At 41.6% G+C, this 19129-nt stretch overlaps 1 protein-coding gene across 1 annotated transcript in view; it reads left to right on the top strand.

Moving 5' to 3' along the window:
• LOC135219776 (basement membrane-specific heparan sulfate proteoglycan core protein-like) overlaps window positions 1-19129 on the top strand; it is a gene marked incomplete in the record, with an annotated part of 1285796 nt that overhangs the window by 1250678 nt on the left and 15989 nt on the right. Inside the window, 1 exon segment of the mRNA XM_064256828.1 lies at window positions 11815-12076. Within this exon segment, the coding sequence (XP_064112898.1) occupies window positions 11815-12064 (250 nt within the window).

Here is a 19129-nt window from a genome sequence, read left to right on the forward strand (position 1 = left end):
GCCCCGACAAGGGAAGCTGAAGAGATGATTTAGGATCCTGCGTAGCTCCCACCAAGGCTTCCAAGCAAGAAGGGTTGTAAGACAACTGAGCCTGAGTCCTACTTTCCAAATTGTTGAACCCACGAATGAGATCGACAACTTCCAAAAAGGAAGGCAAAAACTCTTGCGTGTCTCCCTCTGCCTGCTCTGGCAACGGAGACCGACGACGAGAAGAATGTGTAGGCTCCTCTAAGGCACCTTCCTCATTAAAATTAACGGAAGAATTAGTAGCCAAACAGCCTGAAACACATGTCTGGGCTGGGTCCATGTGCCAGCTCCCTAGACAAACCCACTACAATACTAGGAACATCACTACGCACTCCTCCAACAGACAACTCATTAATATGTCCGTGAAGGGTCACGGGCATGGCAGACGTACTAACGTGGGTTGGAGAGGAATCCCAAACACTCGAGATCAACAGAGAATCCCCCAGAGTCGAACTCTTGGAAGCACCAGGGAGAGGGGCAGTCAAACACTCCTGCTGCACCAACTCCACGCTCACCACCTTCGACCTCTTGACGAATAGGTCCTGGAGAAGTAGGAGCACTTGCATCATGTGCACGGACAGGAGAAGTTGCAACACACTCGTGATGTGCACGAATGGGGGAGGTTGCAACACACTCGCGATTAGATGCAGAGGACAAAGCAGCCACTGCAGATTGCACAAGGGAAGATACACTAACACTCCAAAACACCAACACTCTCGAGAACTTGTCCGCGTTGTTCCTCCCTCATAGGCAAAGAAAGAGCAAAGTCCTTTGCCTTCCAATGCTTGATACGCCGGCGTGGCGTAGAGGGGGAAGAGGGAGAGGAAGACAGCACTGGTTTCTTACGCAATCTCTTCGCTGGAAGCGGGGATGATGCAACCCATTTCCCAGCTGACAAGGCAGCCAACTTATCATCCAAAACAGAGTCCAACCTCTTAAGCACTGCCTGGCATATAACCTCAGACTGATCTGCAAGAGAAGACTCTGATGGCATGGAAGGGAGCTGCAGCGAACTGGGCGGCAGAGATGATGTCACGGCTGAGAGAGGCAGTGCAGAGGAGATGAATGGGAGTGACGTCATTGATGGAAGTGATGTCACAAGTGGTGATGATGTCATGGCTTCCCCTTGGTCTGAAGGGGAAGCAGATGCCACTGGCGGAGGAATACACGACTGATCCTGTGATGTCACTTGAAGAAGTGGCAACAGTCACTGGTGGAGCAATACAAGATGGCTGACCTCAGCTACCCACGAAAACGAGGAGGGGGGAGAGCCTAGCCAGCCTGAGGAGGGGGGGTAGCAATCCTTCATAAAGTGCGCTAGCAACCCCTCCGAGGACGGGGGACCCCCTAGCCCGGGCATCTTCCAAATTGCTGCCATCTTGGACGCCTCCGACTCAGGAATAAATGAGAATGATAAAAAAGACTCCCCTTCCAAGGAATGAAATTATCTCCCGAAGAAGAAGGGGCAACATTACAAAAAATCAGTCTGGTGGCCTCCCAAAACTTCCAGCGACGAATCAATGGGAGAAAAGGAAGGAGACACAGGCACAACGCTACTATGGGTGGTGAATACTGCAGGAGACGAAGCACTGGGAAGAGGCGAAAAACCTTCCTACAAAGGAAGAGTCGAAACTCTCCAATGCTCTCTTGCTATAAAACAACTTCCACTGCTCTTTAGGTCATGCCCGGCATTCCTTGCAAGGATTCGTTATAGTACAAAAATTAGAACGGCACTTGCTACATGTGATGTGGGGGATTGGTCGCGCTGAAGCCAAAAAATGAGAACACGGAAAACCTGGAATTCCAGGGCACACATGTTGATGAGGCCGAGAAGGAGAAGAAGAAGCCATAATATCAGCCACACACACACACACAAAACGGGCAATGAACCAGGTTAAGGCCAAGAGAGGTTAGTCACGACTCACCCAGGTGGTTAAAGAAAAGACTGACGCAGTTGCGTAGGTGCTTGGTCCTTGACCACTCTTCACCCATCTACTCATGTGTTGCCAGATATTACAAGATTCCTTGCTTTCATCTGCTTTTTACCGGATCCAGCTAGGCGTTAGAAATTATCCTATTCTATTGTTAAGACCTCAGGTTTGTAGCTATGAAAAATACAAATTGTGTTAGAAAATTTGGCATTTTAACCCATTGGATGTCTTGTCACCAAGTCATATAGGAACCAAAGTTAACTTTTACTGTATTCCATTTTCATTCCTCATTTCAGAATAAATCCGTCATGCAGTCCCTATTAGAGTTTAGGGTTCTTGTGAAACTAGTTTTTAATTATATATATTTATGACACTGAACTGGAACTACTGATGACAGGAACATGAGTTAGTAATTTATGCAAAATTTTAAATAAGTTCATGTTTATTGGGCCCAGAAAAAAATGAATATAGTACATATCAGGAACCCTGGAACCCTTCAAAACCCAATTTATCAGACAGAAGGTGATATACAAAGAATGTATGAAAAAAATCATTGTGAAGGCCATAGATCTAAATAATTACATGTACCAAATACCACATCATTGGTGATATCCAGTTGAATGAAAATAACTGCTGAAAATTACGGAAATACATAATGGCAAATCTCTTAGCAGTTATTCAGTATGAGTTATAGTGGGTATGAACATTCATGCCCACCTCCCATCACTTGTAATTGATCAGATCTTTGGATTTTAACAAAGAGTTTAAGGAATGAGTATGATGAGATATGAGACAAGTTTTTCTACTAAAGGTTAGTGTTACCTGTGGTCTTAAATATACCTCCTTTCAGCACTTATTTCTTCATCTTTCATGAACATTTAAGTTAAAGTGGTTTGTATATATGAAACAAAAAAATTAAAACTGCATATATCCTAAGGTAAAGCCCTTCTCATTTTGTGTTCAAAAGGCAAAATAGAGTGAGCATGAAGTAAAATATCTAAATTATTTACTGGATGTTATAAATCATTCACAGATAACGAAGTGTATTTAAGTATATGTAATTGTATAAAATGTATTCTAAATTAGCTACCTTTGGTTAGAAGGGAAGTGCAATCTTTTCTGTAAAGTTAAATACATTTTTCAGGCATATTAGTATGTTTATTAATTTAGAAGATTCTGTAATCTCCAGTCCTTGTGAAAATATTTTTCCTGGCCTTTTTTAATAATGTATATTTTATATATATATATATATATATATATATATACATATTGAATTTTAATGACTATTTAGTGTCTGTCAGTTCCAGAATATTTATGAATACAGTAATTAATAGAAATATACAAGTATGTTCGTTTTACAACAGCTTATAAACAAACGAGATTTGAAATTAAATCTTTTGAATAATGAGTAAGTCATGATATAACAGGTATTATACATTAGTAACAATTACATCAGCCAAAGTTTGTTACTTACAGAAATCACAAGAATTCACTTTCCTTGCCAATTATTTTTGCGTGACAAATAAAAAAAACTTTTCAAGCTTACTATTTTTTAGCATGTTTGTAAGCATGTAACCTAGTTTTTTTACTTTACTGTTTACCCATATGTGATGTTTTATTCTAGAACGTGCATGAATGATTTAGTCACAAATATAATCTAAAGCTATTCATATATTTTATTTTTGTACATTATGCAGTGGACCCCATATTCAAGCTGGGGATGCGTACAGACTGCTTGTGGGCCCCCCCCCCCCCCCCCCCCCCCCCCCCCCCCCCCCCCCCCCCCCCCCCCCCCCCCCCCACCCCCCCCACCCCCCCCCCCCCCCCCCCCCCCCCCCCCCCCCCCCGCCCCCCCCCCCCCCCCCCCCCCCCTCCCCCCCCCCCCCCCCCGCCCCCCCCCCCCCCCCCCCCCCCCCACCCCCCCCCCCCCCCCCCCCCCCCCCCCCCCCCCCCACCCCCCCCCCCCCCCCCCCCCCCCCCCCCCCCCCCCCCCCCCCCCCCCCCCCCCCCCCCCCCCACCCCCCCCCCCCCCGCCCCCCCCCCCCCCCCCCCCCCCCCCCCCCCCCCCCCCCCCCCCCCCCCCCCCCCCCCCCCCCCCCCCCCCCCCCCCCCCCCCCCCCCCCCCCCCCCCCCCCCCCCCCCCCCCCCCCCCCCCCCTCTCCCCCCCCCCCCCCCCCCCCCCCCCCCCCCCCCCTCCCCCCCCCCACCCACCACCCCCCCCCCCTCCCCCCCCCCCCCCCCCCCCCCCCACCCCCCCCCCCTTGACCCCCCCCCCCCCCCCCCCCCCCCCCCCCCACCCCCCCCCCCCCCCCCCCCCCCCCCCCCCCCCCCCCCCCCCCCCCCCCCCCCCCCCCCCCCCCCCCCCCCCCCCCCCCCCCCCCCACCCCTCCCCCCCCCCCCCCCCACCCCCTCCCCCCCCACCCCCCCCCCCCCACCCCCCCCCCCCTCCCCCCCCCCCCACCCCCCCCCCCCCCCCCCCCCCCCCCCCCCCCACCCCCCCCCCCCCCCCCCCCCACGCAAATAGCTAGAATCAGCGAATACTTAGAACATAGCCCTATGAAAATGCTTAAAACTGCCTATTTTGTTGGTCCAAATTCAAGAGAAACCCACTAAAAGTGCTTATGCCTGGTTTTCTTTAATAATTTCATCCTAAAAACTGTATTTAATAATAAAATTTACAAGAAAATACAGTAATTTCTCATAGAAAAATACTGCGAATACGTGAATTTCCCGTGAATAATGGGAAATATGGTCCACAGAGAAATCCGCAAATACGTATGTATGCAAGTCTGCAAATGCGGAGAACACGAATACAGGGGTCCACTGTACTTGCTTTTGTGTTTTCAGTTTTATTACTCTATTTACAATTGTGTATTTTGTTTGCTTAGGTAAATAAAGTGGCTTTTTATTTCACAGCCATAAATCCTACATACCTAAATAAGTGTTATATGTGTCACCCTCAGACAGTTAAACCATTATTAATTAAACCATTATTAATTCACTTGAAACATTCCACAGTACATTATTACAAGGTTCTTATTGTTGTCTGTCTTTTATTTTCGCAATAGTACATATTAAAAAAGTTAATTTTCTTGATTTTCTGTCTTGCTTACAGCTAAGTGATCTTAATACCAAAAATTTGTTTTTCTGTGATGCATTTAATAATCACTTTCATTGACCTTGCATTGCTTATCATAGTTGTGGCTTGGAATACTGGTTTACCTGTAAACATTACCATTGAGAGGGTTGACTACCCAACATAAATTGCTTGCTTGGCTTTTGAATTCCTTCCTTTATATAGTTCCAGAGACAGGGAAGGTACTCATGTATCCACCAGATTTGATGAAAATTTTTATAGCAACGGAGGTCGATACCACCGCAGAACAGTCAAAACCACGAAGACTGTTACTACCACACGAAAACATATACATGGCTAGACATAAAATTAATTAGAATTTTTGGTAAGGTGCCCTACTTTCTCATTCACTTACATTACCTTGGAAGTACTATTTTACATATTAGATTATGACATGAAAATTATTGTCTGGTATGTTTATCTAACTTATAAAAATGCTAAAAGGCACATAATATTGTCCTAATATTATTGTTGCTGTGATGTGTTTCTTGTTGTTAAATCCTTAATAGAATTAAAGTGAGGGACTGTAATATTTGGTGAGTGTATTTGTCATTCTAGGAGATAGTTGATGAGTGTAGCCAATAAATTTAAAAACAAACGGACAATATTTTACATAGCATGTTATGGTAAAGTTCCTCTAAAATTATACCAAATGATGATTGAGTAGCTTTTTCATCCTTTTTCATCTGATCATCCATTGTATAGTTGTCTCTCAGTCTTTGCAGTGTTTTCTCTTACAACTCTTGGAAGTTAGCATCTAGGCCTTCTTCCTAAATAACAACTTACTGATTTCATTACTGGGTGGATTTGTCCAAGTCTGATAAAAATAAAAATATTTGGTGCTTGACAGAATATTTTGCTAAGTATGTTCTTCCCACCCAGAGGATCCTATACCTGGGAATGGTGATAGATACAGTGTTATCAAGAGTTTTTCCATTGGACTAGAGGTTACAGAAATCCAGGACTGTCGCTCGCTCCTCCCTTTCGAGGAGGGAGCAACAACTCTCCAGTGGCAAGTTCTTCTGGGTCTCTTGTCTTCTCTCAAGAAGTTGGTCCCTCATGGATGTCTCCATATTCGTTCCCTGCAGTGGAGACTGAAGGAGTTTTGGTCCCCTCAGCTCCAGGTCCCTCTGTTGGCAGAGGTAAGAAGCGACCTTCTGTGTTGGTTGGATGACCAGAACCTGACAGTGAGAGTTCCTCTTTATTCATCCCCTCCGGATCTGCTCCTATTCTCGGACGCCTCCTACGAAGGTTAGGGTGCTCACCTCAAGAGCTCCTGGCCTTGGGGGCTTGGAGTGTACAGGAAAAGGAACTCCACATCAACATGTAGGAGTTGAAGGTAGCTGTCCTGGGTCTTCAGGGGTTTCGAGAAAGGGTGGTGGGGCATTCCGTCATTCTGATGTCGGACAACACCACGGTGGTAGCGTATGTGAACAACTGTAGTGCTGGTGTCCCATAAACTCCACTCGTGGACAGTTGAGTTGCAGCAGTAGGCGATTGACAACTTGATGGAGCTCATGGCCAGGTACATTCCTGGCACAAGGAATGCGGTGGTTGACAAGCAAAGTCATCAGAGTAAAGTTCTAGGTATGGAGTGATCTCTGCAGCATGACATAGTGGACAGGCTGTTTCTCCTATTGAGAAGACCCATGTTAGACCTCTTTGCAACTCGCTTCAACAGGATGCTTGAGGTGTATTGTTCAGTTGTCCCAGATCCATTCAGTGTGGTGGAGGATGCCCTTTAGCATCCTTGGGATAATCTAGAAGTGTACACCTTACCTATGTTCTGCCTGATCCGTCATGTCATGAACAGAGCAATGGGTTCCAGGAATCTCAGGATGACCCTGGTAGCACCTTTAAGGCCCCAAGCAGAGTGGTTCTTGGACCTTCTGTCTCTTCTGACAGTGGTTCCGAGAGAAATTCCCTCTTCTCTGCCAACATCGTGTGAAGTACCACCAATCGTTAGGGACCCTAACTCTTCACAGCTGGAGACTGTCCATTATCTCTTACGAGAGAGAGGCTTTGTTTGCAGAGCAGCAACTCAAATGTCTGGCTACCTCAGTAGATCTTCGTCAACTGTGTACTACCAGGGCAAGTGGGCTGTCTATTGTGATGGTGTTGTCAATGGGGTTTCTCTCCATTCAGAACTTCTGTTCAGGGAATAGTGGATTTTTGTATCTTTCTCAGAACTGAGAAGCATCTCTCCATGCCTGCTATCAAAGGCTACAGGGCTGCCTTCATCCTGGGAGATCTCTATGTTGCTCAAGAGCTTTGCATAGTCCTGTTCACCTAGAGAACTCCAACCTCCTATGTGCGATCTTACTCTGGTTCTGGGCAGTTTTTCTTGGGCTCCATTCAAACCACTACGTCGATCGTCAGACAGGGCACCAACTTTAAAGACAGTTATCCTCCTGGCCTTGGCTTCCTTGAAGAGAGTTGGAGAGCTTCATGACATAAATTATGACAAAACACACCACAGGTTGGGGTCCATAGCCTCGTTTTCCTTCCTTGAAGGAGTTTGTTTACGACGATCCTCAAGAGTTATGGTTTTGTCCTGTCAGACTGTGTTGATATCTAAAAAGGACTCATCATCCAAGGCCTAGGTGTCCTAGACTTTTTGTTAGAACAGGCTGAACCAAGAAGTGTCCAAGAATACCATTTCTTTTTGGGTTCATGAGGTGATTAGGCGGCAAACTCCTCACCTTCAAGTTCTATCACAAATACTGTGCATGCAAGAGCACATGACATCAGATGGTCAAGTTCCTCTGTGGCCTTTAAGAACTTCTCTGTTTATAGGATTTTGAATGCTGGTTCACTGCTTTGGCAGACCACTTTCACTTTTATCTCAAGGATATTGACAGTTTGTGTCATTCCTAAGATGATTGTGTGGAAGAGGGAATGAGTGATATGACTGGTCTCCTTCTTTCCCTTTTTTTCCATTCTTCATTCCTGCAGGTGGGTAGACATCATATGCTGGATCTTGCTTGATGCAGGTGAGTACAGCAGCCTTAGTGTTATAGCTCTTATTTTTTATGTTCTATCCAACATACAAATCTGCTTCTTAGTAGCATATACTCCTCTCTCCAGCAAGGGGAGTGAGGAGTGGTGACAAACCCTTTGCCTGTAGCCAGCATGTTTTGTTGCTTGAACAGATGAGGTTCTTGTTTTTTTCCATGGATGCAATGAATCTGGACATGTCCCATTGTGTTGACTCCCAGTGGACTAAGTTTTAGCTACCTATAATACCTATATATCTAGTCACTCACAGGCTTAGACCCCCTTCTTTACAACTTTCATTTCTGGGAAGGGTGGTCGAGTGTGACGAACTTCCAGTCGGTTCCTGATTCTCATACCTCCCTCCAAGTATGAGTCTACCTATTGTTAAGACTGAAAGTTTTTTCCACATATGAACAAATGACAAATTTTTTATCAATTTGTATTTTTCATAGCAAACAAACCTGAGGTCTTAACGTTGACTGTCCACCTCTAGCCTTTTCTCTAGTATCTGGGGTTGGAAGAAAGACTAAATTCGTCACGAGGTTCATGCGTGGTCAATGACCACTCTCTACCTCTTCTATGCATTAGATGCCAGATGCTACAGATTTCTTGCATATACAATCTTTGATTGTTTTTTAACCAGTTCCAGCTGGTGCCAGAAGATATATCCTTTTGTTAATAACTCAGGTTTGTTAGCTATGAAAAATACAATTTGATTATAAATTCATCATTTTAGTAATTTACAAGGTAAAATTACCCAAAAGTCATGTATTAATGGGTATTTAATATGGTTTGGGATTTATACTGACCTATTTAATGCATTGTTGTGCCATATGCAATTAATATTTTTAGTCAGTGTGTGTGTGTGTGTATACATGCATGTGCATATCTCTTGTACAGTATTTGTATTGATTTAACCTTATTGCGCTACAGTATTTTACTCAGTACTGTATAGTAACTGATGGAATGAGAGAGATAGTAGTACTTTTAAAATCTTCTGAAGGAGAGATTGAAGGCAAACAGAAGGATCTTGATATGATAAAGGACCCATTACAGAAAATAACAATAGAAAAAGAAATTAAGGACCCTGGAAATTGACAAGTTCCAGTACTGTTGGGAATAACAAGTTCCAGAACTGAAGGGAATAAATGTGATCTGCCACATTTAATCATTGATAAGATGACCAAAATATATTATATGAAAATATAAATGAGGGGTTAGGCCAGAAGAATGAGAAAAGAGGATGATAACACAAATACTGTCTAGTCAACTAAGGAAAAGGGAGTCCATCACCAAGTGAAAATGTTAGAGTAAGAACACCCGAATAAAGCATGAAAATAAGAGGTGTTGGATGAAAGGATGAGAAAAACTGTCAAAATTGACTATGGCAATTTAGCTTCATGCCAGACATCAGTAGCAGAGTAAATCTTATAAGATGACAAAGCAGTGGAAAAGTACTATTTTGAGTGGATGTGATTAATTATATCACATTTGTGGATTTTGAAAATTCATTTGACGAAGCGCCACAAAAAGTGATTAGAGGCCAATTGGGGGTACTAAAAATTCATTGACCAATGAATTTATGGTATCATAACACCAGAGTGGAGTCAGTGGTAGATTTATGAGAATTTAAAAAAAAAAAATTTGAATTCCAAAAAGCAGCCTGATTCCTTTATTGTTCATCATAGTAATACAGAAAGCTATAAAGGGGTGCAGAAAGGAGGCCCCTGAGATGTTCAAATGTTGTAGTGTTACTGGCAGACTCAAAAATAGAGGAAGAGGTAACAACAGTGTTTAAAAGCTAAAGGTGTAGAAAAGAAAGAGGAGTAGAAACCAACATTAGCAAAACAAAGCATATGGAAAATAAAATGAAATTTAAGAAAATAAGTCATGACAGTGACCTTGTGAAATTCAATCAGAAAAGGTGTCAAAAGAGATGCTCAAGTTTGCAAAATATGCACAGGATAAGAGATTTTTTATGCCCAAAATGTTCAAGAGCAAATGGAGGAGCAAAGAGGATAGAATACCTTCGATATGTGGAAGAAATGTCCTAGAAAAGTAAAATGTTTCTTTTATTTTGGAGACACAATGAAATGTAAACCAGTTTTTGATAGAACAAGAAAAAAATATTAAGTAGCAGCCTGGATGATGCATGAGATTGAAGGAATACTGTACTGGCAAAAACAAGTACAGTATGTATCTTGTTAGTAAAGAACAAAAATTTACACAATACAATATGTGGATAAGGCTTGTACAATTCAGCAGACACATGGGCATGGAAAGAAAATGAAGGATGTTTTGAAATGATGTAACTGGAATGGCCAGAGCAGAAAAAGCCATTTTAGGCTTAGAGGTGTGGTTAAACTAATCTTTTATCCTATCCTACTTGGTATCAAACAATTGGAAGATAGACCAAGATCTGAAAGCTTGAGGTGGGGCAGAAATAACAGAACAAAGGCCATAGGAGGGTCTGGAAAGTAAGGTAAAAAATCCACAAGACAGAAAGAGTGGTGAAAATTCATTTTATGGTTAACCCCATGAAAGGAAAAGCTTATGTTAAAATATAAATGATGATGATGATTCATGCTGTAGAATAAAAATATCTTCATTTTATTCACAAAAATTAATAGTGCTACAGTTAACTTGTTCTTTGCCTTATAAAAGTTCACAGAGATTTGTGCAAGTGTAACTGGGAGATAGGTAGATACAGTAGTTAGATCATAGGGTATAGAAAATGTGGTTCAAGTTAGTAAAATCAGATCACACTAGAAAAACTACAAGTCATTGATGGTTTTACCTCTGAATAAAAGTTTTTTGTTGCATCTTCTGCTGGCTAACTAGCTAATTTGTGGTCAAAATAGTTGCTTTATACAGTACCCCAAATAATTTTCTACTATATAATTGTTTTCCTTTATTATATATTTTTGCATATTGCATTCACGTGACATGACTATACAGTAAGTTAAGTGTTTCTTTTTGACTTGAAAGCTGAAAATGAATATTTTACAAATATACAATAATTGTTTTTTAGACTCCTCCAGTAATACAAAGTGTACTACAGCCACATTATTTTTAATGACCTTTATTAATGTGCTATATATACTTCCTCTTTACACCAGGAAGACATTTTTGTAAAGTTATTTTTCCTGTATTGTCATTCTGCAAAAGTTATATTGTGTGCATGTTTTGTATTAAAGTATATTTTTTTGTTATAGATTAGAGTACTGTATATTTAAAGTCAAGTAGTTGTTCATAAAACTAATATTTGGAAAAATTTACTTAAGATTAGCAAATATTTTACATACTTATCTTTAAAAAAAATCTATGGGTGTTAACTTCTTATTTTCTCTGCATGCCAACTTTTACTATTTTCTTCTTCCTTCGCATCCCTAATTTATTTTCTGTGTAGAGTACTATGTGGTTTGTTACTTTTTTTTAGCCTTGTCCTGTTGCCCTTTATCTTTGTACCATTGCAACTTTAAAATTGCATTCATAATCCTTTTGTTTGAATTTCATACGGAATTCTTAAAGACGTGTAAATTTGCACTAATGTCTTATATATAAATACAGCTTTCTGTATACTATTTGCTATGCATTAATTATTGGAAAAAGGCCTTTGTAATATTTCTGCATGCTCTGTCATTCTAGTTTAACAGATTTTTTATTTTTCACTTTCTAAGGAACATAATTCCTTTCAATTTTTAAATCTGTGGCTCTTCTCAGGTACCGGAAGACAACGCGTAGAGAAGCCCCACACCGCTCTAGCATTCAAATTAATCCTCTTGGGACAAACATTTCTCTCATACTACCTCTGGCTACTACCACTTATAACACCCCTTCTGGCCCTGGCTTTATGCTTACGACGTTTTTTGCTTCTTCCACCTCGTCTTCCTTCCACTTTCACTCATCTCTGCTATGGAGATCAACAAGCCTGGTTTTCCTCCTCATCTGTAGTACGACACTTTCTCACTAACATTGTATAGAGGTAAAGACGCCCATAAATCTAATTATTAATGTTCAGTTAGCATTTTTACAGATTAGATAGCATTGTATTATGTCGGCTAATGGAGTATTTGTATATCCATACATATCAAGCTTGGAAAAAATAGCAAATGACAGTGTTAGCAGTAAGATCATTTTTAGAAATTTTCTTGGACTGAAAGGTATATTTAAAATATCAGAAGTAAGAATATTTCTACATAAGGTATATGATAGTAATTCTATGGGATTAAGAGTCCCATGAAAGTAGAATCCAAATCACATTTAGAGATTAATGATCTTAACACCTAACAGCCATAGTTCTAACAAGTAACAGAGGTAACCTATTCATCAAGAATGTTTATCAAGATGCCATCTGCTAGTCAAACTGTGTATAATTGTTGATCCATCTAGTGAGATATTATCATGTCCACCTTTTCTCTTTTTCTCATACTTTGATTTGAGGATTTCCAATGTTAATGAACTCTCCACTGAAAAGGAGTATTGTACTGTAAATATTACTGCTAAGATCAGGTTCTCTGAAAATTAAGTGATGCTTGAAGCTAAAAATAAATTCTTACCTGGCTTCTCTTGACATAGAGCAAGTTTTAGAGTGGAAATGCAATGTCATAGATAGTCTTGAATGTTAAAAAAAAGCATAATACAGCATGCAGAACCTTCGTTAATGACCAGTTTAAAAGAACCTACTAGATTTAGGAGATGTTGAGGATTAAAACCAGTCTTACAAATTGTATTTGAAATCCTATGAAAAATGTTTCCCCATTACAAAATGAAAAGCAAGATTGTTGGAAAAATGTTTCCCCATTACAAAGTTAAAAGTAAGAATGGAAGACTGTCGAGGTACGTATGTCAAAAAAACCTTTCTCAAAAGCCCAGTGTATTTTAAGCTGAAGACCACTGACATTACTACTCTTACCCTTGTGAAAGAGTACAGTACTTATCACAGTTTTGTAGCTGTCTGTTAAAAGCAATGAAAAAGTGGTGAAAGATATTCATAACTTGAGAGCTACTCAGTTAGTCAAGAAACTTATGTGTGTTACAGAGTCCTTTTCTTGAAGAGATTTACAATTATCATAGTAATAGTTCCCAAGGATATATGCAGATGATCTTGTTTAAGGTTATTTTCTTAAACAAGCCTGACATACCAATTGACTTGAAATTAACTTCCCCTGTAGGCACCATGGAAAGATATATGTATATACAAGCTGATCCCCACACTGACATCTATTTCCTAACAGTGTTGACCAACTATTTCCTGTTTGGCGGTTGTTAATAGTCATTATCTGTAATATAACTATTGTGGTTGGTGACTTCCTTATTTTAATATTTTTTGGCCACTTATTTCTCATTCTTTAGTCATTTCTCATCACCTCAGCAGCTCGGTTTACCTTTCTGTTGATTTTCATCCTTTCAGGATCAAAGTCAACTTGTTCAGATGACAACCCATCCCAACTTGTCAACATCTGTTGTTCACTGTTGAGTCCATTACATTGTCTCAGCAAAGTTTAGTGTGTGATACAGTGGTTTTTGATGCCACAATTTTTTATTTTCAAAGGTTATCCTTGGCCAATATCACATCTTTAGCATTACTACTAACTTCCTGGCTAGCAAGAAGGCTTTTATTCTGCTCAAAAGAGCCTTTATTCTCAAGCAGTTCATCATTTAACAACAAATAGGTAGTATTATCTGCACTTTTTCTGACAAGAAATAGACCTCATGATGACTAGAATTTGAAAAGGCAACATCCAACTTCAAATGTAAAGTTGCTCTAGCTGTCATGTTACGTGCTTTTGCCAAAACTGCAGATAATGATAGTTCTTAGCTCTCACTACTTGTTAAAATAACTGATATTTATGCTAATCTGCTTTCATTTTATTCCATGTTGGTCAAAGTTCCTCATACTATTTCTTAAGACTAAAAATTTTGTCTCATCTGGTATGCTGTGTAAAAAGTAAATCAATACATTTAATACACACAAAAGCCATATCACCAATTAATTCTATTACTTAGGCACTATATTTTGGAGGGAAGAAAAACTCCAGCTTTCTTCCTTTACAGTACTTTTTATTTTCTGACTCAAAGAATGGCAGTAGGGATCAAGACTTCAATGTCTTTTTGTACTTGACTGTTTTAACAATTCAAATATGGCAAACGATTTTTAGTTACAACTTAGTATAAGTTGATTCCAAATCCTGTAATTAAATGAAAATTATAAGAAAAGCTTTTCTTATAGTAACCAGTGAAGCAGGACAAAATGTATGCATAAAAATTTGATTAGTATTAGTAAGTATTAATAGGAATTTTAAACCTCGCAAAAATCCATTTATTTATTTTTATTTTTTTTAAATGTATTTAAAACACTATAGTTCTGTATTTCAACAGTTGATCTGCATGTACCATATTTCCAGAATGTCAAAAACTGTTTAGCAGAATTTAAACATCTGAATTGCAGCTGTAAAAAAGTTACACCTTACAAATTTTTTAAACAATACTTCTTGCCAATTATTTTTCTTGTGGAAATGCTAAAACACGTAAGAGTTGGGTAAGAGTGAATACAACCAATTTTACTATTAAAATTTGCATTATTCAGATATAAGCTTAACCTATAAATGACTACTACGAGGAAGTTCCACAAGTCTTCCAAGAATGCCTGGGCACATCCCTATCACTGTTCCCTCCATGCTGCATAGAATCATTGACTTGTTACAGTTAATATGTATAAAAGATCCAATGCTCAACATGCAGCTCAAAGAGGTAAGCTGAGTCTGGCTCTTGCATGCCCAGAAAAGGCTTCATGGTCATTTTCACACACAAAAGCAGGTGGATAGGAAGATGCCTTGTCCATGAACTTGAAAGGGTGTTCTTGCCAAACGAGTCAACCTGACTCCCCTGACTGTGCAGGTTAGGGAGGCCATTGGGAGTATCATCAGGTAGCTGGAAGATGGTTACCTGTTAAAAGGAAGTGTCACATCAAGGTTGATGGCAGCTTCAACCAAGTGAATGTTGGACAAACCCTCTTTTCAAGTGATTGCCAACCTGCTTTCCACGTCTAGAAGTAGACCTGTTTGCTACACAAGTAAACCATGAACTTCCAGTGTGTGTGTGTCTCCAAACCTGGATACTCAGGCAATACCAAGAGATGCATTCCTCCAGAAATGGAACAGGCAGTCTACCTGTTTCCTTCAATTTTTCCAGATTTTTAAGGTTTTACCCAAGCTGTATACCTTCAACAGAACTGCCCACCTAGTGGCTCCAAATTGGCTCATCAGTCATTGGTTTGTTCTGATGGAACAGTGGGTGAGATAATCAATTCCATTGGCATCTGTTGTTTTATTCCAGACAGTAGGAGGGGAAGTATTCTTTGAATCCTCCTTTCTGTTCCACTACCTTCTTTTGTGGATTTTCCAAATTTAGTGTACCCTAAAGATTATTCATCTAACATTGTTAGGTACCTGGTGCATAACTACAGACTTCACCTATTTGATAATACTAGTCCATACTTAGAGTGTGGTTGCAGGCGAATCCCTTGAGCATGAGCCCATGTCAAGACGAAGGCAAAGACCCTTGTGAATACCTTACCTTGAACTGGTATATCTGCTCTCCCAGAGTGAAGTGAAGAAACTTCCGATGAAGGGTGAATAGGGATCTGGAAGTAAGCATCATTCAAGTTTATTGACAGCAAAAAGTCATTGTCCCTTATTGCTGCTAACACTGTCCGTGGTGTCTCCATCTTGAACCTTGTCTTCTTGACAAAATGATTCATGGTGGAAAGGTCGATTAAAGGTCTCCAGTTGCCTGTCGCTTTTGGTACCAGGCAAATGTGACTGTAAAACCCCGGAGAAGGAAGCTTTACTTCCTCTATCACACCCTTGTTCAGCATTTTCAACACTTCCTCCCGAAGAGCTAAGAACTTCAGGGAGTCAGAAGCATACGTCCGACTGAGAAAAGGTCTGTCCAAGGGGGGGGATGGGGGAGAGAAGTTGAATGGTAGTAGACATCCCACCCACAGAACATTAACCACTCATTTCTCCGCTCCATAAGTTGCCACTTGGCCCACTGACCTGCTAGGCATCCCCCTACTTGTGGCAATGGGAAGGGAGAGGCGCCCACTCTATTGAAGACCCCTTCTTCCCCTTCCCCTAGAGCCTCTCCTAGGCTTGTAGGGGTGAGATTGAAAGGGACACTGCTACTTGTTAGAAATAGCCTGTGAGGGGGACTGAGAGACCCTCACCAAAACAGAATCCTCAGGAGATTCAACAGGTGAAGACCTTCTTACCTGTCGCTAAGGAGGAGGAGGAGGAGGCAGGCGTCTTGAACGTGCCTCCGACTTGGATACCACCTGATGAACTAACCTGTCCTTAGTATCTGCCCGTTGCTGGTCTATCATATTTGTTAATTCAGTCCTCAGGAACAGAAACTGCAAATCAAGGAGATCCCCATTCCTGAGCGCCAATAAAAACTCAGAGTCCACTGAACTTGTCACATTGGACAGAGTTGCATCTCTCCTTCCTTGGAGGTGGTTGACCCACAAGTTTGCACTAAGGTGGGTCAGTTAAGGGGACCGTCCACTATAGCGGATGACATGTCAACTTGAAAAAATAAAAAGTCGAGTTATTACTTGTATCTATACAGAAACATGCCGTGCATGCTTTTCAGAAGTTTCAGCCAATTATTTTTACAAATAATGAAGATATAGCGGTTTTTAAATGATGACGTCATCATAACTGGGTCGTCTGTATGACTGAGTTTGACAGAATCGTTTTTGCGTGTTTATTTTTGCATATATACAGGGATTTTTTTCTGATTTTTTTCGAGATTCTCATACATCTGGTAGCAATGAAAGGTAGTGTGAGAGAGGAGAGCTGCTCAGAGCGGCTATTTATAGGCGAGACTCAGAGAATGACTCAGTTACGCCAAAGACGTCAAAAGAGTTACATGCACTTCGTCACTTGCGTTTGGTCACTAGCTATTTACAGTCTAGTGAGTGAGGAAGAACTCACTAAACCTCCTACAGACCTATCTGAAGCAATTTTGGTGATTGTGGTGAACCACAAGTCAAGCCGTGAGACTGTATGGAAGATGGAAGCTGCCGTAGTCTCCATAGCTAAGGGCTTTTGTGACAACAAGGAAGGACCTTCCAACCTAACCTGCTATACAGTTAGACCAGGTTTGAGACGGATCATGTCTGGGTTAAGGGGACGAGGCATCAAAGGATCTACATTAGTTGAGTAGTACTTCCTATGCCACATGAGAAGAGGAGGGAGAAACTTGGATGATCCCTCGAACTGCAGAGAGCCATCTCGGTCCGACACCAAAGTGTCCACACATTGCAAGATGGGCTGAGCGTGATCCGACTAGGAAAGTTCAAAAGAAATCCTAGAATCCTGACTGGCACCCAGCAAGGCCTCTATGCATGTAGGGGTGATAGAAGACTGAGGAGCACCCTACACTCAAGATTGTTGAACTCATGAATGAGGTCAACAACTTTCGCAAAGGAAGACATAAACTCTTGAGAGTATCTCCCTCCTCCTGCTCCGGCAATCGTGACCGACGATGTGAAGAAGGCTTGGCAGCATTGTCCTCCTTTTGCAACAACACTGATGAAGCTTCCCTAGGAAGCCTAACATTCTGGACATTATTGGTAGGAGAGAAGTCTCGAAGATCCTGTGACTGAAGGTTCCCAAGCATCATCATACAATGACACTTGTGCATAGTCCTGGGGTGAACCACGTATAGACTCGTGAAGAACCAAGTACACCATCACTGAATCACATACATCAACCGAAACACGTACACGTTCAGGGGAGAAATCACGTACGTGGCTGTGTGACGAGTCGAGTACACTTCTGTGAGACACCAACCAAGTACATTCCCAAGACAAGGAACGTTGCCGAAGAGAGCTACTCGAAGGAGATTGACTCTTAAGGTTAAGGCCTCTTCCAGGAGAATGAGGAACACGTCCGTGGGCCAGGGAAGCCTCACATTCCCAACTGTCAACCCAGTCATGTTGATTGAAGAATCCTTAAACACAGCTTGGACCACCTCCGTCTCTGCAACTTTTGACCTTTTAATTGGCACCTTATCGTCCTTACGCCGATGAACTGGAACAGGAACAGATGGAGAGGGAGTACATTGGTCCCCCCCTATTCTTGGCAGATGTGTACCAGACCCCCGCGAATAGTTAGAATCCGTGAATAGTTGGAACCCCTATAAAAATGCTGTAAACTGCCTACTATTTTGTTAGTTAAAACTCGAGAAAAACCCTCTAAAAATTGTTATACTTGGTTTTTTTATAATTTTATCTCAAGAGGTGTATTTTATGATGAAATTGATAAAACACCATGAATTTCTGGATATTTTTTATAGAAAAATACCATGAATAGGCAAATTTTCCACAAATAATGGGGGGAAATGTTCCCAAGGAAAATCCACGAATGCGTGAGTCTGCGAATCCTGAGAACGCGAATGCAGGGGGTCCACTGTACTTCCAAAATCATCGGCACATACATGCAAGGATGAGACACGTACGCATATGGAAGGTGAAGACTCAAAACTCATCCAAGAGGAGAGACACAGCCATGAAGAGAAGATGACAATGCATTACCAGCACACACAGGAGACTTACAGCCATGTAATGAAGACGAGGATGCCTTCCTTCCACAAGCTTCACTGTCAACCTCACAAACATGAACCTGCGATGGAGAAGCATGACCTTGCAGGGCAGATGGCGAAGCACCCCTCTCATTTGCACAAACATGGACATGCATAGGGGAGATACGGTCACAAGAGGCAGAAGGCGATGCACTCCCTCCGCTCACATTCCTTAGAGCCTTTGCCTTTGGAAGGTCTTTTCCCTCTGGAATCTCAGCTGACTAAGTTAGAGCAACATTTTCAAAAGGTTATTGCATGCTTTTACTTTTATGACTGCAATAATTTAGGGTGGGTGACCTCAGCTCCTTGGCAGCCTATGGAGGTGCATCTGTCAGTCAAGGCCCATGGTCACATTTGGCTTGTGGTGGTTTGAAAGAGGAAAACAACT

This window comes from Macrobrachium nipponense, chromosome 1 (genome assembly GCF_015104395.2).
Source record: "Macrobrachium nipponense isolate FS-2020 chromosome 1, ASM1510439v2, whole genome shotgun sequence".
NCBI lineage: Eukaryota > Metazoa > Arthropoda > Malacostraca > Decapoda > Palaemonidae > Macrobrachium > Macrobrachium nipponense.